At 41.4% G+C, this 26,972-nt stretch overlaps 2 protein-coding genes across 14 annotated transcripts in view; both read right to left on the reverse strand.

Moving 5' to 3' along the window:
• NUP153 (nucleoporin 153) overlaps positions 1–12,859 on the reverse strand; it is a 51,387-nt gene extending 38,528 nt beyond the window's left edge. For 3 of the 4 annotated variants that reach the window (XM_081873345.1, XM_081873344.1, XM_081873343.1), the window contains exons 1-2: positions 12,680–12,858; positions 1,049–1,262 (exon numbers count right to left, since the gene is read on the reverse strand). In XM_081873345.1, the coding sequence (XP_081729471.1) occupies positions 1,049–1,262; positions 12,680–12,832 (367 nt within the window). In that variant the 5' untranslated portion in view covers positions 12,833–12,858. Of the gene's footprint in view, positions 1–1,048; positions 1,263–12,679 lie in introns of all 4 variants that reach the window. The other variant, XM_081873346.1, reaches the window with a different exon arrangement.
• A 2,396-nt stretch (positions 12,860–15,255) lies between these two features.
• LOC309348228 (tRNA selenocysteine 1-associated protein 1) lies at positions 15,256–26,960 on the reverse strand. 10 transcript variants are annotated; one of them, XM_081873269.1, is made up of 10 exons: positions 26,825–26,960; positions 25,167–25,333; positions 24,044–24,109; positions 23,032–23,108; positions 22,815–22,936; positions 20,530–20,706; positions 19,494–19,613; positions 18,572–18,968; positions 17,702–17,744; positions 15,256–15,639 (listed from the first exon to the last, which is right to left on the reverse strand). In XM_081873269.1, exons 4-10 carry the CDS (start codon positions 23,059–23,061, stop codon positions 15,503–15,505), a joined length of 1,026 nt encoding a protein of 341 aa, XP_081729395.1. In that variant the 5' UTR covers positions 23,062–23,108; positions 24,044–24,109; positions 25,167–25,333; positions 26,825–26,960; the 3' UTR covers positions 15,256–15,502. The 10 variants fall into 10 exon arrangements, with proteins under 10 accessions (XP_081729395.1, XP_081729393.1, XP_081729392.1 ...); XM_081873267.1 differs by having other exon boundaries at positions 22,815–22,939; XM_081873266.1 differs by having other exon boundaries at positions 22,815–22,939; positions 23,032–23,224.
• Between the last annotated feature and the right edge of the window lie 12 nt (positions 26,961–26,972).

Genomic DNA, 26,972 nt, shown 5'->3' on the forward strand with positions numbered 1-26,972 from the left:
CTCATGAGACCAGGGCCCTGCAGGATCTGATTTCTTTCCGCAGGGCCTGTAAGACAGAGTTGTTCCGCCTGGCCTTTGGTTTGGAGCCAATTTGATTCCCTCCCTCCCTACCTCTTTTTTTTTTTCTCTTTTCCTTCTCCTCCTGCGATGAGGCTACATTTTAATATTTTAATGTTCCATTATTTTAATGTTGTATTTTATTTTTGTTTTTAAGTTGTAATCATTCATCTTGTTTTTATTATTGCTTGTAAGCCGCTCTGAGCCCGGCCTTGGCTGGGGAGGGCGGGGTATAAATAAATTATTATTATTATTATTATTATTATTATTATTATTATTATTAACTCCTGTCTGGGCTTGTCTCTGATTCTTTCCGAAAGAGATGGTAATTCCGCATATTCTGTCAATTTGAGTAACCATTCAGCTCTTGTAGGGAGTTTGTCCTTTTTCCAATATGTCACAATAAGCACCCTCGCAGCCGCGGTTGCATACAAGAAAACTTTCCTTAGACCCTTGGGAATGCCATTATTTCTGATCTTATATTGACATCAGGTCTCAACCACCTGTCAAAGATGGCCTGTGGAGGATGAGTAATTACAGAGTTGGATTTAACCTGGCAGGACTGAAATACCTGCTCATCAGCTGATGGGGACAGAATTATATCCTGCTTTCTGCAAAGATCAACCATGCATGCGTTGTTCCTCACAGGGAACAGGAACTTGCAAAACTAAAACCCGTCTCCTGGTCATCTGCTGACGTCATCTGCCCATCAGATTAGGAGATGGGTGTGGTTTTAAAAATGGCCTTTTGGAAGAAAATTTGAACCCCTGGCAAGCTAAGGTTGGCCAGTAGGTTGAGGTTCCCTACCCTTGCACCAGAATATCAAGGGGTCTGTAATTACTCTCTTTTAACAGAATATTTGACCTATATAAAATAGCATCACTCAGTTTGCAGTTAAGAAAACCATTAAAATGTTTTGATATTTGTAAATAGATCTCTAGAACAAATTGCTAGACACTAGCTGTGAGGTTGGAGAAGATATTTAGCCTACCATCTAAAGTAATTCTTGTTGGTTCGGGAGTAATTCGTCCATCAATCTCAAGGGTATTGTCAGCATCATCACCTTCAAAGGCAGGATGATAGTTTACATTCTCCTCTAAGCTCCTTTGTTCACTTGGGGATTCCTCTTCGCTTTGCCTGAAATATCTCTGAAGCCAAGCTGGAACAATACTCTTCACAGATTCCTTAACGATATTTACAATTCCCTGTTTTTAAGAAAGAAATAATGTTTTTAAATTATATCTAGAATAACAAAGGCCCAGTTGACAAAGTTATTACTAGAACCTACCAACAGGCTGTTGGTAGTTGTTTACAATGCTATGAAGCTGCCTGAAATAGCAAATCTGTTCTAACTTCTGTTCCAATTATATTCATGTTCCAAACAGGTGCTTGCATTCTACAATTTACGCTTTAACCCATGATTCCTCAGTGTAGTCATCTAGCACAGAAACATCCCCAATGTGCAGCCGTCACCTCAGTTCTGCTACTCTATGATGCACATGACCAATCCCCATCTTCCACCCAAGCTTGGTGGTGGAACAGGCAACAGGCATCTTTCCCAGAGTGTTCAAAACACAGTGCAATGAAAGCGACAACCCCTTTTCGATTTGTTCATTTTGGTGCCCTGCCGCCAAGGTGCTTTGAGTGCATCAGTAACACAGTGCCAAAATAAAAGTTTAGTCTCAAAGGCATGCCATGAGGTCAGAAATTATATTTCTACACTTTAGGGGAGGAGCAAGGCCCTGGAAACTACATGTTTTTGGTTGGTCCCAAGGCCAGGCTCAATTTGTAGAGCAGGGGTAGGCAACCTAAGGCCCGTGGGCCGGATATGGCCCAATCACCTTCTCAATCCGGCCCGCGGACGGTCTGAGAATCAGCGTGTTTTTACATGAGTAGAATGTGTTCTTTTATTTGAAATGCATCTCTTGAGTTATTTGTGAAGCCTGCCTGGTGTTTTTATATGAATAGAATGTGTGTTTTTATTTCAAATGCATTTCTGGGTTCTTTGTGGGACACAGGAATTCGTTCATCCCCCCCCCCCCAAAAAAAATAGTCCAGCCCACCACATGGTCTGAGGGACGGTGGACTGGCCCACGGCTGAATAAGGTTGCTGACCCCTGTTTTAGAGCCTTGCTAATGAATCCTTTTGAAGTGAACAAGAGAACCCAGCTCCTAAGTGATGTCAAGACATACAGGGAAAACAAAAGCAAGATTTCGCTCCCCAAAATTATTCAGAACTGCAAGATTGTTCAACCTATGAAGGAGTCATCTCTTTCACTTTGAGAAAATAATCCACACATTTGACTTTTAGTTTGTTTCCTGAAATGAACACAATTACCTTTAACATACACTTTTGAAGCACAGAAATTTTACTCAAAAGGCATACCCCGCCCCCCGCAATCCAATCTAATTCAATGTAAATAGTCGGGATATTAAGAGTAGTATACATTCAGCAATAATCCAAGGATTAACAACCACTGAGCCAAAGGAAACAAGGTAATTGCAAACAATTTCTGTTCTACCTTCAGTGAAGGAATAATTATATAACACAACAGACTTGAAACCCGAAGTATATTGTTCCACACAAACTGACACCCCCACAAATGGATAGGCTCCATAACAGACGTTGGCACCATCTAGGAGTAAGAACTTCAAATTATCAGAACACATGTGTTATGGCATATCTGAATCATTACATATAAAATATCACAGATGTAATAGTAAAGCGTGGTTGCTAACACTTGTAACTTCAAACAATGAGTGGGCAGGCTCATATGAGAGGATACAGTTCTTTAAGTATTAACTGTACAGGACTTAAAAAGCTAGTCAACACTTTGAAATGGGCCTGAAGTCAGTGAATTGTTGCAAAAGGCAAGGGGGCTATCACATGCATTCCTCCAAAAACTGGCTCTGGTCAAACTTTTAGTTGCTGCATTCTGGAAAAGCAGAAGTTTCTGAAGAGTTTTTAAAAACAGCTACCTGTAGAGCACATGTCCACAATCCAACTGACAGAATTAAGACATGTGTGTCAGTGTAACTCAATTTTTATGATGTTTCTGTTCTACTAACTTTTAGCAGTTGTGGTGTATTGGGGTTTATTTGTTTTTAAATTGTGTAAGCCCTTCTGGAAGCCTTCAGGCTGAACAGGAATCTATTAAAATTTGTAATTTATCATTTGCCCAATCATTAAAAGACCAAAAGGTAACTCACAAATACGTCTGTGAGTAAAGTTGATTCACTGTCGGACTTCTGCCCATAGTTTATTGGCAACTTTGCAATTCCAATGTAGGTCACAGTTGTTCAGGTTCTCCACATTTCTACCACTTGGCTTTGTCGGAGGCATTAAGCCTGATCAGTATCACTGGAGAACAGTGTATTCTTTATAATACTTTTGTTTTTTACTGTTATGAGTCTGAACCTCAATCAAGTACTGCAGTTTGTGGCCTTCTGACTGGGCTAGTTTTATGGTAAATCCTGATTTCTATTTTCCATATTTAAATGCATTAGGCCTAAATGGAATACAGCTTTTTCAGTTACTTGACCCTTTATGTTTAGAGTGCCAAGTTTAGTCGCCAATTGGCTAGCAAAGTGTGGAAAACAGCAAATTAGAACACCTATGTTTAAAGACAAATTTGAGATTGACACAAATTACAGATAAATTATAAAATTATGTGCAACAATAATGATTTTTGACCATCTAAACTACATATAGTCAGAGTGTTACGAATTTTAAAAGCTTAAAAATTAAGATAGATAAAGCTATGCTTTTTATCAGGGCTAACCTATTACAGATACTTTTAAAATTACCATCTCTGTTTTTACCTCCTATATAAGGCAGCTTTTACTACACTTGCAGGCTAGTCATGGATTACAATATTCATTTCAGAACAACCTGCTGTTAATGTGTTCGTGAGTAATAAATTCATTTAAACTTCAGAAAGGGACAACTAAAATGTATTCAAGGTCATGATCACAGAGAGGAAAGCAAGCAGTAGTGTTCTAAGCCTCAAGGCATCTCATTACTGAGTAGTAAAGAATAGTGACTCCTCTTCAAGGCAAGCATGGCTTTAAAAACCATCATCATCAGACGGTCAAATTGAGAATGTTTTAGTTCAGATCCACTATATCTTTAGACACATTCTTAGGGGACAGAATTTTAAAAAATGTAGTCCATTGGATCAATAACTGACATGTAACTATTAGCTCTTCTAATAATTGTTATCCTATTGAGATGGTACTTTGTGAGAACAACCTCCCTTTGTTGCATATAGCAGAGGTGGGGAATGCCTGGCTCACATGCCAATCTTGCCCTACCAGGCTTCCTCGTTTGGCCCTTGAGGGCATTGTGGTTGGGACTTGACTGGAAGGTTAGGACTTGTTCAATCTCTGCTTTGTGCAGCTTCCAAAGAACCAGACAACCAACTGGTTCCTGGGAGCCTATGAAGCACTGCACAAAGTGAGGATTTAACGCTGAAACAGGATCACTCTCCCTTCACATCAGGCAATGTGAAGGGAGAGTGGTGGTGTTGCTTTGTGCTGGGCTTGGGTGCATAGGAGAGCCCAGTGCTAAGCAGGATCACTCCCCATGCATCAGTATCTAACTCAGGGGTTATCAATTTTGAGTTTTATTTTTAAAAAAATGATAGCAGAAATGCCTATATACTATCTATGATGAGTACAGAATAAGGGGGACTCAGTTAACAGAAACTAGGGTTAAAGATAGCTACCAGTAATAATCACTGCCCAAAACAGGAGGGGGGTGCTCATTTTTAGGGTAACATTGCACAACGGGGGCCAACTATTCTTTCATCAATGATCAGATCCATATCATACATTTAAAACACTTTAAGAATCATGGTTCCTCCCAAAGGATCCTGGGATGTGTAATTTGTTATGGTCACTAAGAGTTATTAGTAGACTCCTCATACACCTACAATTTACAGGCCAACCACTGTAGAAAAACTGATATGAGAGCATGCTATTTTGGTGCAGAAATATTTGCAAGATCCAGACAAAAACTTCCATTCTTGTTTTTCTTCAGGGAAACTAACACACCGCAGATACTTCCAAAAGATAAATTCTCAAATATACAAAATGCAAGGTTATCTGTTTCAGAAAAGAGCTTATTACTAAGTATAAAAGAACATTATTAAAACGTTCCACATCCAAATTGGATCTGAAGTTGTTGTTGCTTGTTTTTATTGTTGATATTTTTATTGTTATTTAGTTTGGGATGTATCATGCGAAGCAAACCATAGATAAATAAATAATGCTTGAGTGTGGCACACATTATAATTTAGTACACATTTTTGATAATATCAGTAAGATTACATTTTCATGGTAACTGCCATGTTTAGGTGTTGTATCAAACTCCACCAGACTCAGAGTAGACGCACTGAAATTAATAGAATTAAGTTGGTCAGGACCATTAATTTCAATGGATCTACTCCAAACTGAACTACCAACCCTGGGATTCAAAGTCTGAATCCTTCTTGGGGGTAAGTTTTATCTAGATCACTGACAGCATCAGCGGTACTAACACATATTGTCATCTCACCACATAATATTTTGACACCAAAGTGACCTGCCGGAGGATTCTCCCACCATGAAAGCATAACATAAAAAGCATTTTAAACACAAATACTTTTATTTTGAATCAAAACTATTATTTTCAAACTCTCAATTATTTGTGCATTAGTAAAATGATTATATTTAAGAATGCTAATAGACTAGTTTTTATTTTATAGTAAATAAACAATAGTCCTATTTCTATTATTTCATTTATGAGTCACTTCCTTTGAGGCATCCTGAAGCAATTTACAACAATATATATAAAACAGTACATAAATAAAAACTTAAAACAACTGCACATAGGTTTTTTTAAAAAAATTATTAGAAATATGAAAGAGTTTAAAATGACAGCTAATACAAAAGACCAGTTCCAATCCAAAAGAGGTACCAACCTGGATACAGATTTTAGGGGTTTCTTCAAAGAGGGACATCTTTAGCAGATGCCAAAAAGGCAATAGAAAAGGCACCTGTCTGATATGCAATGGAAGAGAGTTGCAAAACATAGGAACTATTACAGTTCTTCAAGAATGTTCGTATGACTTTTGGCACCTTGGGATCTGGCCCACAGCTGTCCCTCCCTCCAGCAATCAAGCTAACAAAAAAGGTACTATTTACATGACTGGGACTTTTCTCTATCTTATGTTTCATTGCAGGACAAAGGGCTTTTCAGCGGGGAAGTAATGGGGATGGGGGAAAAGGTGTGTGAGAGAGAGACAGTGCCAGAGAGAGGGGTGGTAGAAAGAAAACAGGTGACCTACTGTTAATTCTGGCCCTGGCCCTTTTTGGTATCAGCCCTGCTCACCACCAGTTCTGGCTATGTCAATGCCCGGTGTGCATCACAGATATATTTCCCATGAGTGGGTGAAGCCTTTGACATAGGGAGAGGTTCCCCACCCTTTCTATAAGCAGTAGCCATTCAAAATGTCCCCTACTGCTGACTGGGGTATCTAACATATGACTATCACCATTCAAACTTCTTTTGAAATCAAATGAAGCAGAGTCCACAGGGGCCTGAACAAATTATGCTGTGGCAATGTAGCCCTTATGACATACTACCTTTAAAATGCGCATTCACTGTGGCATATTCCAAGTTACAGTGGTGCCTCGCAAGACGAAAAGAATCCGTTCCGCAATTCTCTTCGTCTAGCGGTTTTTCGTCTTGCGAAGCAAGCCCATAGGGAAATTCGTTTTGCGAAGCGCCTCCAAAACGGAAAACCCTTTCGTCTAGCGGGTTTTCCGTCTTGCGAGGCGTTCGTCTTGCGGGGCACCACTGTATTCAGAAACAATGCAACGTCTCTGAAATGATTCAGAGTTTAACATAAAGCACTGACACAACTTTCAGAAATCGAGAGCACAGCAGAAAGAGCAAACAAAATGTTTCCAAAAGAATGCTACTCTGACAATTTGGCCTAAACATGTTTGCTCAAATTCCAATAATTCAAGGGGATTTGCTCATAAATCCATTCAAGCATACACCCTTAAACCAAAGCTTAAACACAACCAGAATAATTTTTTTGCAGTTTTTTGTGTGGCCTTCTTAGAACAACTTTAGGCACACCTTTGCCATATCAGAAGTTATTATATGAGCAACACTCAGTACTTCCTAGGCTTCTCCACTCTGCTTAGGCATACACTTCAGACATATGTTTGTATGCATGGTATCAAGAAACATCTTAAAAAACAAATACACAAGCAACTTTAAATCTTCCTCTCCCTCAGCTGCTACCTGGTAACAGCCATTCTTGCAGGCGGCTTCAGTGGGGAGATGGAAAGCAGGTCTCATTCCTTCAGCAGAGCTAATGGTGACCCTAGTTACCTTCTCTTCCTCTACTGTAGACCAGTGGATGGCTGCTTCTTCTCTGTACACATCTCAGATACCCATTCTTTTTCTCTTTCCCTACGCAAAGGTATCTCTACAGCTCCATTTTTGTTGCTTACTATTCATTCTCTACTCTTTACAGACCTCTTTACACCTTCATGCTACCCCTTTTTGTACCTTCACCACATAGCAATATCTTCTTTGAACCTCTATCTTGCATCTTCTTTTGTTTTCCCATTCCATATGTCCTTGTATATGCCCATGCCTCTGCTAATCATTTTTCCTACACTCCATAGGTCTCCACACCACCATCTTTCTGCTATCCCCTTTTCCACATCCCTCAGGTATGACTGTCTGCACTTCCTTCTTCTCCGATTTCCATAGCTCCTACTGTACCATAACAGGTATCTCTGTACCCTTCTCTCTTAAGAGACCAAAGGGGGAAAAAAGTTAGAAACTATTTTTGATATACTTTCTCAATTTAATCTCAATTTGTTCTCACTAATATTAGCAGCAAGGCCTCCAGGAAAGAACAGATGGATTGTGCAGTATGGCCGAATGCAACAGGCTGGAAAAACTGGTGCAAGCTCCACCATGTGTGTCTGAATCCAGCGACGGATGTTCGGGTTCCAAAGAACATTTGCAAACCGGAACAATCACTTCCAAGTTTGCGGTGTTCGGGACCCAAAACATTTGTCTTGCAAATCGTTCAAGATCCAAGGTACGACTGTATATGAAATTGCACATACAGAACAGACCATATACAAATTATAAGGGATTTCCTTTTTTATGTAAGGCAATATAAAATAGTGCATAATAGTACTGAGAGCCTTGAATACTGTGGATGGAAAATGGACAGTAGGCAGATGTAGATTTCCCATTTGTCTTGTGGCTCTACATGTTTTTGCATTAGTGAAATTCTATACAATTCCAACAATAAAGAGATTATTTTGTTAATAGAACAGTTTTGAGAAGTCTAAGTAGAAAAAGTTACCTCTACACCTCTGACATCACTTAAAATGTATTTAGTTGAACGGAAGGGCTTCTTCCGTCTGTGAATGGGAATACACAATTCAGCGCATGCTCCCACAGGAAGGATGTTTTGTGACAACACCCCTACTTCTCACTGCAGTCTGCCATGCCACCTCTTACATTGTTCTAGGTGTCCCCCATCAAGCAGGTACACAGGCAGCTGATGGGGAAGAACTGCTGAAAATCACCTTCTGCCCACAGGAGTGTCCAATTAGCAGATTTCTGTCAAATACCCATATCTAATAGGGTTGGGAGATGTATCAATACATCGTCCAAAATCAGTCTGAAGTCCACATTATGGTAACAGTTTCATAATATTACTGTACCTTGGAAGTCGAATGGAATCCGTTCCAGAAGTCCTTCTGACTTCCAAAATGTTCAGAAACCAAATCACGGCTTCTGATTGGCTGCAATCAGAAGCTGCAGAAGCCCTCTCAGATGTTCGGGTTCCAAAAGAATGTTTGCAAACCGGAACAATCACTTCTGGTTTGTGGCGTTTGGGAGCCAAAACGTCTGAGACAACCAAGATACAACTGTATACAACATAGTGATATATTGTGAATTGTGATGTGCTATGTAAAAAAAATAAATTGTGATGTGGATAAAGAATCATAGAATTGTAGAGTTGGAAGGGATCATGAGTGTGGCCAGTCATCACTTTTCTCATGAATCCTGCAGCCCCTGTTGCTCTGTACTTTAAAATAACAATTGTAACGATAAAGATAAGTAAAAAATGTATCCGATTTAGACCCCTAAGTAGTAGCAGTTGCCAGGACATTACCCCATTCGCCTCTACATAGTTCCATCCTTATTTCAGACATTGTGATATATCTGTATATTGCAATGTTTATCTGGCAATATATCATGATATTAAGAACCAGACATCGCTCAGCCCTAATATCCAGCTGATAGAATTTTAATATATAATCAGCTACAAACAGCAACAATGTTATAAATACATGATTAGAACCAGAATAAATTTGTTGAACCTGAATCTCACTGAAATATAAGGGACAAGTTAGTCAAGATTAAGTTGTCCCATATATTTCAATGGGATCCAAATTCAGTGTGCTTATATCGAACACCTATTGCTCTCCTTCCTAATCTGCACATTCAGCAGGCAAAAGAGGAAGGTCAGACCTGACAGAAGAATAGAGCTGAGCAGAAAAAACACCTTCACGCAATCCAACCCTCCTAACAGCTCAGCAGAATGTGTTTTGGGTGTTGGATTGCTGTTAATCTGGATCCAACCCACATCCAAAGTTTAGGGAACTTTTTAATGTTTAATGTTTTATCATGTTTTTAATATTCTGCTGAGAGTCGCCCAGAGTGGCTGGGGAAACCCAGTCAGATAGGGAGGGTATAAATAATAAATTATTGTTATTATTACATGCTTTAAATTGGTCAGGCTAATATCTGCTCCAAAAGAATATCAAAATCAAAGTATTGAATGAGATTGTGCTCAAGGTACAAAGATACCTCAATCTACTACTGATCAGAAAGAACTTACTCCAAGCGGTTTCTCAACTTGAATAATATATAGCCTCTATAAGTTACCCTGAAATGATGCTTTGGTGGTGGTTCCATAAAAAGAAGCAGCTAACATTAGGATAATTTTTATTGGACCACTTTGCTGGCAAACATGCAAGAATGTGCTTAAAGCAAAGCAAAATGTTTTATTAAAACCGGTAGAATCTGCTTGTATATTATAAAGATTTGCAAGAGAAAAGTCCAGAAAAAAGCAAGCAAGGAAATTCCTAGTGGTTGTCAATTCACTTACATTTCATTGGGTTTACAAAGTGGAAATCCAGAAAATTAATAGGGTTTACACACACACAAATCTTTGTGTATTGCTTTTTTGTGTGTTCAGAAATACAGCACTATTAAAATCCTCTCACAAACATAATTTGTAAAATTCCCAACAGGATTAAAGATACTAAATTTAATCTTAAAACAAGGTTTATGAGGTTTTAGGCTTCCAAGATTTATACATTCCATTAACAAAGGCCAAAACTAACTAATTGGCTTTAGATGACAGTTGCATAAATATTAGGGCAGAACACAACTGTGTTGAAGACAAATGAACTGCTGAATTGGTCTTCACCACCACAGAGGCAGGAATCTCAAGAAATCTATTCCCTATATAAGTGGGGTTTTTTAAAACTTCATTTCCAAAGCTGAACCTTATTATAAAATAGAACAACTGAAACAATTACAAAAGATGTATGGAGAAATAGCAACACTGTTGGGCTTTATGTACAGGCAAAGAGAAGATGACAAAGATCATGCCCATAACTGCTCACCCATTCAATCCAAATAGTGTAATGGTGGTAAATTGTACGGACTGTATCCAACTTCAGTAATACCCAGAGCAGACTCACTGAAATTAATGGGCATGGTTAGCATAGGATAATTTCAAATAGGTATACTCCAGAGTAGAACTTAGTAAATACAACTCCTTGCTATAAATATATAAACCATTACATTCTAACGACTAAATATGTCAAAAGTACAGATACCAGGGTGAGATCATGCAAATGACAACAGTGATCTTTAATAATTAGTTAGAAGATGGAATTTTGGTAGTCATGGTTTCACTTCTTCTACACAATAATTAAAAGGTATAGGTGTTTGTCCTACTTTCTGCTCACACTAGTAGCTGTAACCCAACAGCTATGCTAATCTGACCAATAATAACCTCCCATTGCAAATGTTTGATGCTTTTCAAATACAATAAAGGAAGCCGCTTTTCACAGTGTAATTTTATTTATATTTCTAGTTAGCTTCAAAAGCAGTGTTTCTGAATACAGCATGAATTGCTTTTGATCAAATTTTATATTCTTTCACATTTTACCTACAACTTCAGGCATTTCTCACAACAGCTATATTGTCTTTGGTTGTGACCTAAAAATAACATTGAAATCAGCATATTCTGCTTCACCTATTTGTTTCATTAGTATCTCACCTTTGTCCCATCATGGGAAAAATCCATGCTACAACCATTTTAACATATTTTAAATTTATTAAAATAAAAATTTAGAACACAGTGAGTTTTATCCCATTTTAGTTCAACTTGGAGCTGGCCCACTGACATTAATGGACATGGCTAAATTAAGTTTCTAAATTTCAGTAGGTCTGCTCGGAATAAACTTCACTGAATACCGAATATTCAAAATCTTACATGTCTGGATGAGCAGCAATTTTTAAAAGCTGTCATTTATAAATTGTTAAACAAAACAAATTCATGTGTCACTCATAAATTACTAATACTCAAGTTCTTTCTAAAATATATTAAAGGCTGATTTGATCCCTGTGCTAGCATTCAAATAGCACCTGAATAATCAAATCATATTTTGCATGCATTTTCATAAAAGCACTAACATAACCAGATTTGCTTTAAAGAAAGTACTACCAACTAAGTCAAAAGACAGGTTTGAAAATCTCAGTGGACACTGTGCAGACTCATTAAGTATAACCCCAATATTCCAATCCTCACCATTTCTACCCAGAAATAACTGCTACTGAATTCAATGGGGTTTACTTCCAGGTTAAGTGGGGGCTAAGGCTGCAGCCTAAAGCCTGGAAAGGGGATGTGCAATGGTTAAAACCCTACCCCTTTTCGGCATTACCTTTAAAACAAGGGATCCCGCTAAAAACACTTGCTTGAGACATCGCACAACAGCGAATCGGCGCCTTGATTCGCAGGAGGCACGTTTTCCCCTTTGCCTGCCCTCCCCTTCCTTCCTTTTCTTCCCGCCGTAACAGAAATCCAGGAAGGGGAGAAATCTCATGGAACCCAAGCGCGCGCCTCAAAACCGGAGAAGGGGAATCCCACCCCTCTAAACATCCCCCCCCACCTGCACTTGAGTCATTCATATCTCTGGGATCGCCCTCGGAAATCAACGCTCCCCCCCCCACATAGACCCCCCACACTTCCCCTTCTCTCCCCCTCAGAAGAAGAAGGGGGGGCAGAAAATGCTTTCTCTTCCTCCTCGAGGTACCAGGTAGTTCACCCACCCAGAATATGGCCTGGCCATTTCTCAGGCCGACAACGGCGGCTCCCAGGGGGCCCGGGAGGGCAGAGCCGGAGCCTCGCCGGCCAATTCCGGGGCTGGCGGCGCCGCTTCCTCCATACAGATATATTATGCGTCCAGCCGCCGGTCTCGCTCCCCACATGCTCCCCCGCTCGGCCTCCCTCACCTGCTTGTTTCTCGGGTAAGGCTTCGAGGAGGCCGCTGCCAGGTGGTATCGCCGCGTCCGGATCTTCCCGCCGCCGCTTTCGTAGCCGCCGCCGCTGCCGCTTCCACCACCACCACCTCCTCCCGGAGCTCCGCCGCTTTCCCCCGAATCCATATTGGGACCTTTCCCGAGCCTTGCCGGCCTCCCTCCCACCCACCCGCAACCCGCACCCCGCACGCACGCACGGCGCAAACAGAGAGGCCCGGCCTAGCCCGGCCACCCCCTGTGCGCGCGCCCGCGCGCGCGCTTTCTCTCCCCCCTCACGCTTCTTTCCCTCCCTCACGCTCCTCTTGGCCCCCACCCCTGGCCCCAATCCCGTTCTGTGCTGTCACTGTCTCTATGGCGATGCCCCGCGCCGCGCGGCCTGCCTCGCGCCCTCACAGGATGCCTGCCTCCCTCCCTCTCTCGCTCCCTGGCTAGCGCGCGCGCGCGCGCCGAGGCCGTCCCTAGCCGCTCCACTTCCCCCTCCCTTTCCTACCCTTTCTCTCCCCCCCCCCCTCCACCAACACCGTCACCGTCTAGCCCGCCTGAGATTCTCCCCCTCCTTCCTTTCCTCCCGACCAACCAGAGGACACCCGCCCGGACAGCTTGGCGTCACCAAACCGCGCGACCCGCCATCCTGCCTCATTCCAGTCGCCCGCCGACGGCCCATGAGCGCCCACGGGAAATGTAGTTTTGGAAATCCGAGGCTGCGCAGAGAGCATATGGACACACTCCGCCCTCTCGCGGGGTGGTTGCCGATCTGACGCATTGATGCGCCACAGAATCTCGCGATATAAGCCGCAGCGAAGGCCGGAAACTCGCTATTCTGGAATGAACATGATTTCCAAGGCGCCTTTTTTAACCCTTACAGGGCCGGAGATTACATGTTCATGGAAATCTAAACCAAAATACATTGCCTCACCCAATCTAAAGCTCTTTTCTCCTTGCGTTAGCAAAAATTCAGAGGAGAATCTATTGCAGCTATCAAATTATGGGCTGATTTAACCCAGGCACTATCTGAAATACTTAACAGTGGTAATTTGGAAAGTCTCTCTCTCCATAGGACAACTGGATCCAATAAACTAGTATCTTGTTAAAGAGGTCAGCTTTGACAAATTAGCTTCAACTTGTAACAAGGAGGCTGGTTTACCATTTAGTACCTGAAATGTTCTCAAGTAATGATTTTGAATAGATTCAGTCCTTTAAATCCATGTCGCTGCAGAGCTGTGCTCCACAGAAGAGCTGTCCCACTGGAAAAGGATTAAGAGAACTCCGTGTTCACTATTAAGGGAAACTTGTGGCAAAACTAACGAGTTAGGATTGGTTATTGATAGTTGCTGGAAGTAAATCATAAGGGAACATGAGATGCATAGGATTGCACTGAAACGTGTATGTAGCCCAATCCTCTGCATGTTTATGGCTTGTCAATATCCACTGTAAGCAGAGTTACAACCATGACATGGAGCAGAAAGTACTTTCATTATACACTTTAACTAAGAATATGCAGCAATGCAGATTTTTCTAAGTCAACTACACATTTAACATTACACACGGGCAAGTAACGCTATGGACACCTATTAGCATAAATGCCTACCAGTTAATTAAATTCAATCATCTCCCTCACATTGCAAAAGTCAGAGGTGTTGTAAGAGTTGTATGGAAGAGTTGTATGAAGCCAATAATAACTTAGATCTTGAATGGGGAACCTATGTTCCTCCAGCTGTTGGACTCATCAGTTATTCTGGCCAGGGCTACATCTTCCTCAATCCTTATTATAACATATTCACTATCCCTCTGAAACACTTAAAAAGAAAAAATAAATTCCAGCCTGCTTCGATATGTGGCATTTGCACACAATATTTCTTTTTTTTGGGGGGGGGGAGAAAGGTGCTTCGTATAATGAGCACAATCTCCAAAACAAGTTGATCAGTATGGCCTCAGGAACAGTGTAACTTTGTATTTTTGCAGAGGAACAAGGAAAACTGCTCCACTCAAATCTCACATTCTCACAATAAGAATAAAGTAGTCTTACTCCTAAGGTAAGGACCTGTAATGTGAATATTTTTTTCATCCCTTTGCTTTTGATCTTTACTGGCAGATTCACTTCCACAAACACACAACTGCTTACTCTTGAATGAATGGTGAAAGCACGAAGGTTCGTTTAAAACTGTATCAGCTAGCCAATGGGATTTTCATGTTGAAAAAGCAGCCCGACTCTGGTTAGTATGTGGACTAAGGGGCAACAGTTATCTCCATCAGGACCTGTTTGTAAATTTTGCCCTAGAATCTGGCCAGCCACCCTGGAGACAGTATGGGACTACACTGCCCTTTGTTCTTACTCAACAAATAATGCATTTCCTTACATCATTAGGAAAGATTATGCAAACTACACAACAGCAACAAAATAAATCAAAGACCTAAGGTCTATCTAGTTCAGCACTGTCACCAGTCTTGACCAGCCAGGTAAAGGGACCACACCCACAGAAGCCCCAACCCTACATTTTGGAAACTAGATCACATACTTAGTAAGGTAATGACAGGTTCCAACTGACATGTTTGCAGAAACAAAGTTTTATTATTTACATAAGCAAGTCTATCTTTAGACTAACTCTTTACATTTCCAGAATATTTACATGATTTCAAGATACCGAGTGATGAACAAAATGACAAAGGCCATCAAAGCATAGCAAAGCAAAATCCAACACCGTGCTTAAAAACTTAGGATCCAAAGTAATGTTGAAGAAATGTCAATTTAGCACCTTGGTCATAATAGTCATGCTATGGTATTAACATAAGACACTTTTAGAAAGCAGTAGGGATCTCAGAGGTGACTGTATCCAGAGGTTGCCAATGACAGCTCATAAGTGTGTCAAAGAGTTCTTCACTTCTCACCATAAATTCTCTGTTCATTCTGTGAACGTCTATGTTGAGCTGTGGATCTGTTTAAGCAAACAAAACATCAGTGAGCAAGGAATCAAGTAAAACAGCTACTATACACCGGGGGGGGGGGCTTTGGATTGGATTGGATTGGATTGGATTGATCTTTATTACGGCCATTGGCCCGTCACACGACAGTTTCATACCAACATAATATACTTAAACCTCCAAATTTAAAAGGGGGGCTTTGGAAAACAGTGTTCTCTGTCCATTTTTTTCTGTTCATTTTTTACAGAACAGCTTAAAGTACAAAATGCATTCTTATCAAAAGCTCCATAAAATGATGTTTAAAGAGTTTGATTTTCAGATTCTCTAGTTATTAATGACTTTTGTGTAATGTTATCTCATAAAAGGGATAAACAGGGTTTTCTTGACACTGAACAAAATTCAGAGGTCATCTTTAAAATAGCAGTGGGCTTCCACATGTACACCAGAATACTTTTAAACAAAGTTATATAATGAATGCAAAATTTGCATATTATGTTGTATCCTGCAGTAGCTACATTGCTGGAGAAAAATTCTACACTGCATGCAATCTTATTTTTATGATGCTCATATTCAGTAAATTTCCAACAAAGCTTGGCTGCAGTGCTATACAAACTTACCTGGAGCAAGCTCTGTTAAACTTATTTCAAAGGATGAATGCAAAGGATTGTGTTTATCATGCTGGAGTGGGGAATCTGTTTCCATCTGAGGGCTGCATTCCCTCAAGGATAACCTCCCTGGGACTAAATAGTGCTAGCGTGGCAAAAGGCAAACAATGGCGATGGAGCAACAAATATGACACTATAGTACACTACTTTCCAGCTATGCAAAAGCCAGAGGTTCCCATGCCCATCACACATCTCTCCATCCTGTGTCCAGATAAGCAAGAGACATCACCACAGTTCAAGGACACATTGCAATCAGGCAAAAAACACTCAAGGACAGTACACAGCCCGGGAAATTCCCAAGGCCAGGGGCCTAAAGCAGGGGTCAGCAAACTTTTTCATCAGGGGGCCGGTCCACTGTCCCTTGGACTTTGTGGGGGGCCAGACTGTATTTTGAAAAATATAAATACCCTGCAAGCCAGTCCTGCAGCTGCCTCCGGACCTAGAGGAGGAACATACTCTGCACGCGCTCGGGAGCGCGTCTCGGCAATGGCCGCTCACCAGCGTTGTTGACAAGCAGCAGCTGCCCCATCGGCCTGTCTCTGGGGAGCTCCCAGGCAGTGTGCACCATGCGTTGTGGCCCGTCGTCCGAGGCCAGGTCGGTGGGCAGGCCACGCATGCGGAGCGCGGGGTAGGCGGAATGCAGCTCGCCCTCCAGCGCAGTTGCCGAGCTCGCCACCAGCAGCAGCGCCAAGCTGAGCACCAGGTGCAGGGACAGCAGGCGTGCCAAGCTCCACCTGAAGCTTCATGACGCGCCCATCACTATGCCCATGGTGCAGCCCAGACCTGCCACCCGCTGGCCTCTCTGTCCATGGCCACACCGGGTTTACCTCTGTGCGCAGGCGGCAAGGCTTCGGACTGGCTGCAGGAACTTCCTGCAGCCAATCCGAAGCTGCGCCCATGTCGCCGCCCGCCCAGAAGCGATGCCAGCATTGCTGAAGTCAGTTCCCGCTCGGCAAGATGTCTGCAGTGCGTGAGGATTGACCGGGTGGGCGGCAGGGTCCGCGGGCTGGGTTTACGAGACTGGGGGGCCGCATCTGGCCCCTGAACCATAGTTTGCCAACCCCTGGCCTAAAGGACTACTTTGATTCACGGGAGTTTCTCACCCCTGCTGTAAAACAACATTTCAGATATTTTCTTTGGAGAGCAGTATATTTGCAGAATGAAAAAAAGGGGGGGACAACATCCAATTGTTATTTCCACTTACGGTGAGACTTACCCTTCCTCCACACACCCCTGCATACCCCTGAAATCTGCTTGAGGGTTGAGGGACCCGAGCAGACTTGGGGTACAGGGGCTGCCGAGGGAGATAAGGAAGAAGAATTCCATTGCAACTGCTGACACAATGTTGGATCTTGCCTAACTAAGATGAGCATCAAAGTCCACTTGCATGTACTAACAATATCAAAATTACCTTCTGTTATTAGATCGTCATTCATAACCATAGTAGAGGTCTCCTGGGGGAGGAAAAACATGAATCATTTCTCTAAAGAAAAAATATCTATCTGCTATTTTTGAAAAAGGAAGCGTTAAAGCACAATTGCTATAAACATTGTAACCTGATCCTCAGCTTCTTCCTCCACCCCTCTTTTTACCTTAAACTCACATAAAGTTAGTAATTTAATGCAACTGAGCTGAGCTGTATTTTGAGTTTATTGCATTTCAGTATAATGGTGGACAAACTCCAAGGGTTTGTCTCGTCTGAATCTTACTCATGTTAAATAAGGACAATCAGTTAAAGAAATGAATCAAACAGAAACATGATCCATGAATACAGTATAGCTATAATCCTATATGGCTTGGGACCAAGTATCACTGAACTGGACAGTACTTCATAGTAAACCTCTATACGATTGGTTACAAAAGTTCTTAAAGCCTAGACCTAGTTCAGCCAGCCCTCTCACTGTGTGTGTTTTAAAACAGCACAAGTTTATAAGTACAATCATACCTCGGGTTAAATATGCTTCAGGTTGAGAGTTTTCAGGTTGCATTCCGTGGCGATCCGGAAGTTACTTCCGGATTTCACTGCTCGTGCATGCGCAGACGCTCAAAATGACGTCCCGTGCACACGCAAAGCAGCGAATTGCGACCCACACACGTGCAGACGTGGGTTGCGTTCTGCTCAGGATGCGAACGGGGCTCCAGAACGGATCCCGTTTGCATCCAGAGGTACCATTGTGTTGACAGATGTTTAAAAGCACCCAACAGCCATATTTAAGGTATATAGCCATTATTTCTACCTATGACCTTGTAAAAAAGCATGTAAGTATGCTCAAGTGGATACCTGAAATACAGCTGGATTCATAGCTTGCTGTCCCATATTTCCACTCGGTTGCATCCTTTCGTAAGATGCATAGCTGTAGTTGTAGTCATTATATTCAGCATTATAATCTCCATATTCAGCATTATATTCTCCATATTCAGGGTAGTCACCGTAGCGGTCAGCAAAACGGGAACCGAAGCGCTCAGCATAACGTTCAGGAAAACGGTCCCCAAATTGTTCAGGGTAACGTTCAGGAAAACGGTCCCCAAAACGGTTACCTCGTTCAAAACGGTCAGGACGTTCGTAGCGATCAAAGCGTTCATTTCTCTCATAATTATACTGGCGATAGTAGTTTTGATAGTCTTGATAATAATCATTATAACTATAGGGCTGGTACCGCTGAAATTCTGCTTTCAATCTAAAACACAAGGCAAAAAAAAAGAGTACACGTTATCTAAAGCATGAAATAAAACCAATCATGCCATGGAAAGTCTAGCAAAAAGTCTAGCAAAAACCACATTCCCTAGAAAAAGTTAACCTGAACACAGGGTCGAATCATAGTGCTAGGTCTCTCCTTCCATCTGTTCAAGGATTTTTCCTAGCGCAATGGAACATTCTCTCCCTCCTAATTCCCCATGCCCCCAATTTGTACTGGGGTTCCTCCAACTTACAGGAACAGATTTGGGGAAGGTGCATGGTGTACACAGAGGGAGAAAAAGGGGGAACGTCCTATTGTGCAAGCGGAAACCCTGAAAATACTTCAAGAAGAAGAAGAAGAAAGAATCATGGCCTGTTTATGTGGTAATAATTATGTCGATTATTAGAAAGAAAAGCACAAAGATGTTTACAATTATGCAGAAACAAAACAAAAATAACCCTAGGCTCCAAAGTAATCATATGCAAATGATGTGTTTGTAAGAGATTAGTAAATTTCATGAGTTACCTTTTAGAAATTCCTAAAGTCAATCGGATTCGTTTTCCACCTAGACCAGGCGCATTCTGACAATCTTGTAATGCTCTCATCATATCACCTTCTTCAGAAAATCGGACAAAGCCATAACCCCTAAATAGTTTTAATACACATTTTAGTACATGTTCCAACACTCGCAAAGAAACAGAAAACATTCTATTAATATTCAATTCAGCAATTTAGTGCTGCAACTCATCAAGTTTACCATTTCTTTCCCTTGGGTGTTCTGACCACTCTTCTGGGATATCCCCCCAGGAATCTTTTTCAGAATGATTTGTTAGGGTGTTAGGGTTTGACGAAATCAGAATGCTATTTCTTTCAAATTTTATCAAACCCTAACACTAGGATAAACTGAAATTACTTAGCCTCTAACAATCATGTTTTTTCATAGGATCTTCATGCTTACTAAGTTCAATATTATCTAAGTAAGTCACTGGTCATGAAATGACACCCAAAAATTTTGTTACTGCATCACTGGTGGACTCCTTGATTTCCAATGGTCAGTCAAATAAATTCCATTCCAAAAAATGTTAGCTGCAGACTACTTCTCTTTGCTACCTGTAAACTGGAGACATCTTACCATTCTCCTTACACTTGATTTTGATTGTTATCTTCCTTTCCTTATTAAATGCAACATGCGCACTTAAGATATGCAACTTCATAAATAGGTCAAGAAACTACTCTCGTTTGTTACATGATCATATAGAGCTATGACGTATTAAATCTGGATCCTATCAGGTTTCTCAAACTACTGCAGACCTCTCTATGTAAGTGTAAGCAGTCACTAAGCACTGCAGCTCTGAATTTCCCTCCCAAACATGCTACTTTTCGATTGAGATACCAGGTTCACGCTATGAGAAAACTGAACACCATTAGTCTATCTTCTCTCTTCTTATTGGAGAATCCACATTTGTTTCTTGATGTGCAGAGCTCACTACGTAAAGCTTTTGAGCGCCTCAGTTGTACACTGTTTCTTACCACCAATGCTTTTTGCTCTGTAATAAGTTACCTGGAATATCCCAGCAGATCTGTGGCCACTTTGCAGTCTACAGAAGATGGATACCTTTTGAAAAAGTAGTCATAGAGCAAGAAATCATCCACCTCGGGAGTTAACTCTCCTACAAATATTGCAAATTCTGGCCTTGTAAATTCTGGCCTAACAAATTCTTGCCTTGGAAATTCTGGCCTGTAAGAAATTGAAAAAAAAAAAAACAATTAGTCGTCTTGCAGTAAAAGCCTCAGGGCCCTGTATCCACTAGGTTACTTTCCAGAGTGTATGCCACTCAAATACCTACCTAGGATTGATCCAGCCAATACTTGTTTGTCCTTGTCCATGGTGCATTCACGGGCACCATGCACAGAAGCAATTATCTTGATCATGTCTGAGCAACAATCCTCAAACCATTTTTCTGAAACTCTGCTTCAGACCAAACTGTCCGAGAGGCTGCTCCCCCAGCACAACCATCTTTCCAAACCACCCAAGTGAAAAATATTAAATCCATGAAAGAGGACAATTGCCTCCTCCAAAATAAAGTTAATCAGTACTTTTAAGCAGCTTGAGGGTTTTTATTAGCCTTCTCTGCTTACGGAGTCAAGATAGCAGTTCTCAAAGCTTAGTCCAAAGCAACCCTGCTAGCGTCCATGAGAGAAAATAGTCAATATTTTGGGTGAAATTCACTCTAGCACCAAACAGAATGTTGTCAGCACAAGCATTTATGTGTGTTTTGTTGGGCAAGCTACACTATCCTCCTGCCGTGTGCTGTTCTGGGGGTTCTCCAGACCCTCCAGAGAGGATTTAGGGAAGGCACGGGAGAGCAGCCATGTTACACTAATGGGAGTCCTTGCACTGGCTTCCACTACCAGAAGGGGCAATTAAATCCAGCCCTTTATTTTCTTCACTGTTACCTCACTGCCATCAAGAGACATCAAGCTTCCAAATAATGTGATTCAACTTATATGGCCAAGCAGAGGCACATATTCAACTGATGCAGAAAAGAACTAAAATTAAGCAAGTTTTTCTGCAGCTCGAACTAGTTATTAATTTTATCTATTTTGTTATTACTGTTGCCTTCTCCCATAGCTGTGGCTTGAATCATTTGGAGCCTTCTGCTCTGCAAGCGCCTTTCATGTTCTCTAGCTGGGTAATATGTAAAGAGGGCTGATATCTAGGAAATCTTGCATAAGCAGCAAAAAGATGGACCTATGATTCTGCTTCTTCTAGCTCTAGAACTCTAAGCCTAAACTCTACATTTATATTCCCAGTTTAGAATGGTTAAACTGAAGCAAGAAATAGGGAGAATGAACATGATGGAAATATCATAAACATTAGCGAGCATGGATCAGGCAAACAACTCCCCCAAATGCTGTAATATTCAGCACGAGTTGCTTTGAGCAAGTGGGGCATATTCTAAAAAAAATTGCGCAGCCCTTTTTCCAGCAACATTTATCAGAGAATGCCAAGACACTCTACATATATCGTACCTACATATATTAGTCAAAAGCTAAGTATGAAAGAACCTTCAAGTAGCTTTATAGATAGTTATCCTGACAAATGGACACCAGTTGCAAGTATTTAACTAACTGTGGACAATACTATCATAATGTAGTTTGGCTCTAATTACAGACCAGATTCCCTCTTGTTCTATGACCTCATTAAAAATAAAACTGAATTTGTGGAAATGAATGGGGCTTGTCTATATCCCGCGGTGAGGCGGGCTTCAAATTTATATCCAAAGTGTAATGCTATTAATGCTTTGTAGTGCCAAGGTACGTTTACTGCCTTTCTAGCCACTGAAATGGCTGTTGTGATTTTATTCAACATGGGCCCTCCAAGATGAATACAGTACATGGTAAAACCTTAAGCATCAAAAGGTAAACATGGTACAAAAGATAAAGCAGATCTCAAATGACACTGAGAAAGCATAATCAGAAAACCTTTTGAGAAGCAGGGAACAAACCAACAGGGTACAATACTTGTGTATATTCTGGATGTCTACCATCAGACGTATCAGCTTTCATGCTGAACACAGAATTCTCCCGATAGTCTTGGAACCGTTGCCTGAAGCCTTTTAACTTGTTTCACTTTAATTACAAGTTCATATCCACTGGGCCTTTGAAAGCTACTAAATAAACAGTTCCATTAAAACTGGCTTATTTCTTTATTTAACTTTACAAAATATTTTTTTTCAGAACAGCCTAATGAGGTTTTTTTTGTTAATTTCGTGCTATTTGATTTAAATATTATTATATGGACAAGAGCCGGCTTTTTTCTTGTCAGTTTCAAGGTTTCTTCACCTGCTTGGAATACTAGTAAAATCTGGTCTTCCTGCTCTTGCTTTACTCTTTTTCTTCCGTTTTTTGTGGGGGGATCTCCACCACAGAGGCAGGCTTTCTTTTTTGGCCTTTCCCACTGTATCCTGCTAGAATGAAAAACAGTTATACAGTATTTCATCTCAATTAAATGCCTCCCTCCCTCTCCCGATCACCACCTTGGTGATTTCCCCATATTCACCTTTCCCTTGACAGAAGCCTGGGGTCCCATCTCTCCCTCCGCCTCCCATGAGGGAAAGCAGCCTCTGGGGAAAATGCCTGGCAAAAATAACAGAGCCAAAGGATTGTATGAAAAGCCATATTCCCCTGACTTGGTCAAGCTGGCTATAGGAGTAACTGCTTTTCACGCCAACATTTTGACTCCCCTCGGTTTCCTTAATTTTAAAAAAAAAGTTAACCATTAGAGGCTGACCAAGCATGAAATTTAAGACTTGCTTTTACAACAGGACCCTGCTTTAGATCTCTCCAAGACTTGCCCAGAGACGCTACAGCAGGAAGAGGTCCAGTTTATGAGATGCAGGGCCAGGTCACCGATTATTATTTTTAACCTAAAAAGGGTCTTGGGCTCTTCTCTGAGATACTGATCAACACTGCCAGGTATTGGCCACTATCTCAGGGCAACTGTCTGGGGTAGACTGAATCTAAAGCGCAGCCAAAGGAGCTTACGTCAAGTTTTTACACTAGCAACATGCAAGTGAAAAAAAATGCCACATCCAAAAAAAGAAACCAGCAGAGGCAGTTATATGGGAAGGAAAAGGGAAGGAGGCGGCAGTCGACCAGATAACAAAGGCAATATCCCTCACCATCAGGATAGAGATTAAACATTTTCATTTAAGGTTTACTTACATGGATGGTATCATTTCACTTCTAGCGCACCAGTTCAGGCATCCTAAATAGTGTGTGTTATAGGAAAGTCCCACCACAAGATCTCACTGTGCAACAGTGCAGAAAGCAAATCTCCTTGTTCTGCCCCCAAGCTGCTTCAGTTGACGTGATTAAGGATTCCACAGCAGGGGAGAACAATCTGTCAGAAATTCATCTGAGGAAAGCATAGGGCTAAAACCCACCACCACCGCCACTGCTCCCCCAGAAATCCTTGCTTAAGTTTGACATTTGCCAATGGCTCTGACCATGGCTAATGTCTTCCCCTAAGGAGCTATGAATGTGGTGTCATTCTCATAAAATGGTCTTACCTGGCTAGCCATTGTTAAAAATTATCTTCAGAAGAAAAATACGCTTCGGCTGCTCTTTCCGGTGCTCTGTTTTTTATAAAAAAAGAAAAGAAATGTGTAAGGTTTTTTTAAATGAAAAATAATCTGCCTTTAATTGCAGGACTGCTGCAAATGTAACCTAATGACCACTTAGATTTTGTGGAATTCCTTCCTTGAGGAATATAACAGTGACCAAGAAGAATAGTAGGTACAGGTGAAATTCAAATCCAAGTTCATCAACCTTCTGGAACACATTTTCCAGACACGTGAACAGGGAGGAGCGGACGAAGTCACACTGGAAAGTGGAAGCTAATTTTTGCTGGCAGATGGACACTGTTAGAATATCACCCAATTTGTTTAGATTTTGTATATCTTGGCCTTGACATTGAAAAACAATTTGATGGAAGAGTATACTTTTTTTGAAATGAGTAGTTTACCACAACACTTAAGGTTTATTAATTTTATGAAATTAATAATTTCTCTACCAACTTTCAACACTATAGTGTATTTAAGGAAACTCATAATAAAACTACAATTAATAAAATACAAAATCATGAATGAGGCCTAGTTTGACTTTTCCTGGTGAGGACACAGCTAGTATACTAGTTAGAGAAAACCCACCAAACCCACGAGTGTCTAACAGAAGTACCAGATTAAGAAGCATCCCTAAGATGCAAACTTGTTGCTTCAAGATGAATGCAACTCTACAAGGGTATAGTCTCCTCCCAACCTGAAAATTAAAGAAAAATACATGCCCCCTTTTTAGGGTATGCTGTGCACTTTATCTTTTAAAAATGCTGTGTTTACCAAATTAACCAAAGCAATATAGTTATAAATTATCCCTTTATGTGCAGTGTCCACATTAAGACAAAAATTAGTTTGGAAGTACTATATTCTATGTCAAACTGTAACGGTAACTTTGTTCCCAAGGTACAAGAGCACATCAAATCTGTAGATTAGCAATGCAAAATGTAATGTAAAATATGCATTCAGGAAGCTAATATATTGCTCTACTTACAAGATTGCTGACAGACATAACATCTTTAAAGACATGCAAATAACATGTTCTACAACTAGTTCTTCAAGCTGAATAATTTCAACTTACCAGTCAGTGTCTACTACACAAACTGCCAAATAAAAATAACTGGATGCAGAAGATGGAGAGTACCAAAGTAAGGTGTCATCCAATGTATTTCGGGTTCCAAGTATCTTATGAATTCACAACTATTTTTGGTACTTTCTTCCTCCACGATTGCTAAACCTATGTTTTCACTACAATACAAGGAAAGAAAGAATTAGAGACACATGATAACAGTTTCATAACAATAGGACTTATTTTGACCGAAGGGAGAACTGGGAGCCTTTTTGCTGTTTTGTACTGATATTACAAATCTTTGGTGAGAGTATACTAAACTGGATAAGTCTCAATGAAATCATCAAAACCTGTGATACTTTTCCAAACACAAAGCACACCACACAATTCTTACTCAAGGATCATGCTCATAGCATGTATTTACATAAATTTTTAGAAGAATGCATTCCCTAGGTAAGTGAGAAACCCCAAGTGTTGCATCCTATTATATCTGCACATGAGTGAGATGAATTTCTGTTAATGCAACAGAACTTCACTTTCCTCTCATAAGAAAATAAAAACCCTGTTGGATCAGGCCAAATGATCACTTAGTTCAGCATTCTGTCCTTACAGAGAACAGTCAGGTGTTCATGGGAAGCCTGAAAGCAGGACCTGAGCACAACAATTCGCAGAACTGCCACTGACAGTAGAAAAAGAACAAAGCTAATTTGGTTCGTTGCTATTGATAGCCTTATCCCTCCATGAATTGTCTAATCCTCTCTTAAAGGCATCCAGGTTGGTGGCCATCACAATAGGCTGCAGGAACTTAATTCCATGGTTTAATTTCAGAGCAAGATTTGAGGGGGCACATGGAGGAAGGTGAAAAACACTCATAAAGAGTTTAACAGATTTTGATTGCACCCTAGTAGCTTGGGCAAAATATAAAACAGAAAATAATTTCTGAAAAAGACACTTTCAAATCTGAAAAATCCAAAATAAAGTAGTTCCCGCATTTTCTGTAACAGATGTTCAAGCGGGGGGCAGCAGCAAAAAGTTGTGTTTCCCAATAGAAATATGCCTGTGTAATACAGTACTGTGATTTAAAAAAAATAAAAAAACCACCTTACCAGGTCCTTCGTTTTTCAACTGACAATTTGATTTCGCCTAGAACTGTATGTTTAGCAAAATATATCTGACTATCTAGAAGGCGTCTCTGTCTCCCTTGAGGGGGGGGGTGCTTTACATTTCAATTCTAGACCCGCCTGTTGCGGGTTTTTAAGTCCCATTAATCCAACGCGGCTCACTTTCCCCTAGCGACGCTTAACGGTGCAACCGGGCTACGTCTAAAACGAAAGCCTTGGGCTGAGCTTTTGCAGAAAGCCCGATCCTCCGGTCCTCCTAGGTTCAGGTGTCAGTCGTAAGCCGCACAGCCGAGACTAAGCGCGCCCAGGAGGATTGCGCAGCCTTGCAAGGGGGCAACCCGACAGCGGGCGGGCGGGCGGGAGAAAGCGTCTCCTGCACGCGCCGAGGCCTCGCTCGCAGGGGCGGGGCTGGAGAAACTCCACGAGAAGAGCCGGGGGAGCCTGAAAACGACCCCCAGAAGCGCCGGAGGGAGGCCGTTAAGGAATGAGAAGCACCTGTTCGCCACCCGCCAGCGCCACCCGCGCTCCCTCAGCCCCTCCGATACTAACGTCTCCGGCCTTCCTGAGAGCCGCCATAACGAGGAGTTCGGATGTCGCAACGCTCCCTTCCGCCGCCGCCCCGCCTTCTTCCTTCTCCTCCCGACGACTTCCGCCCAAGGCTGCCCCGCTGGCTGCCTGTTTGTTTTACTTCCGGCCG

The sequence above is a fragment of the Podarcis erhardii genome (assembly GCF_964252035.2).
Source record: "Podarcis erhardii genome assembly, chromosome: 8".
Classification (NCBI taxonomy): Eukaryota; Metazoa; Chordata; class Lepidosauria; order Squamata; family Lacertidae; genus Podarcis; species Podarcis erhardii.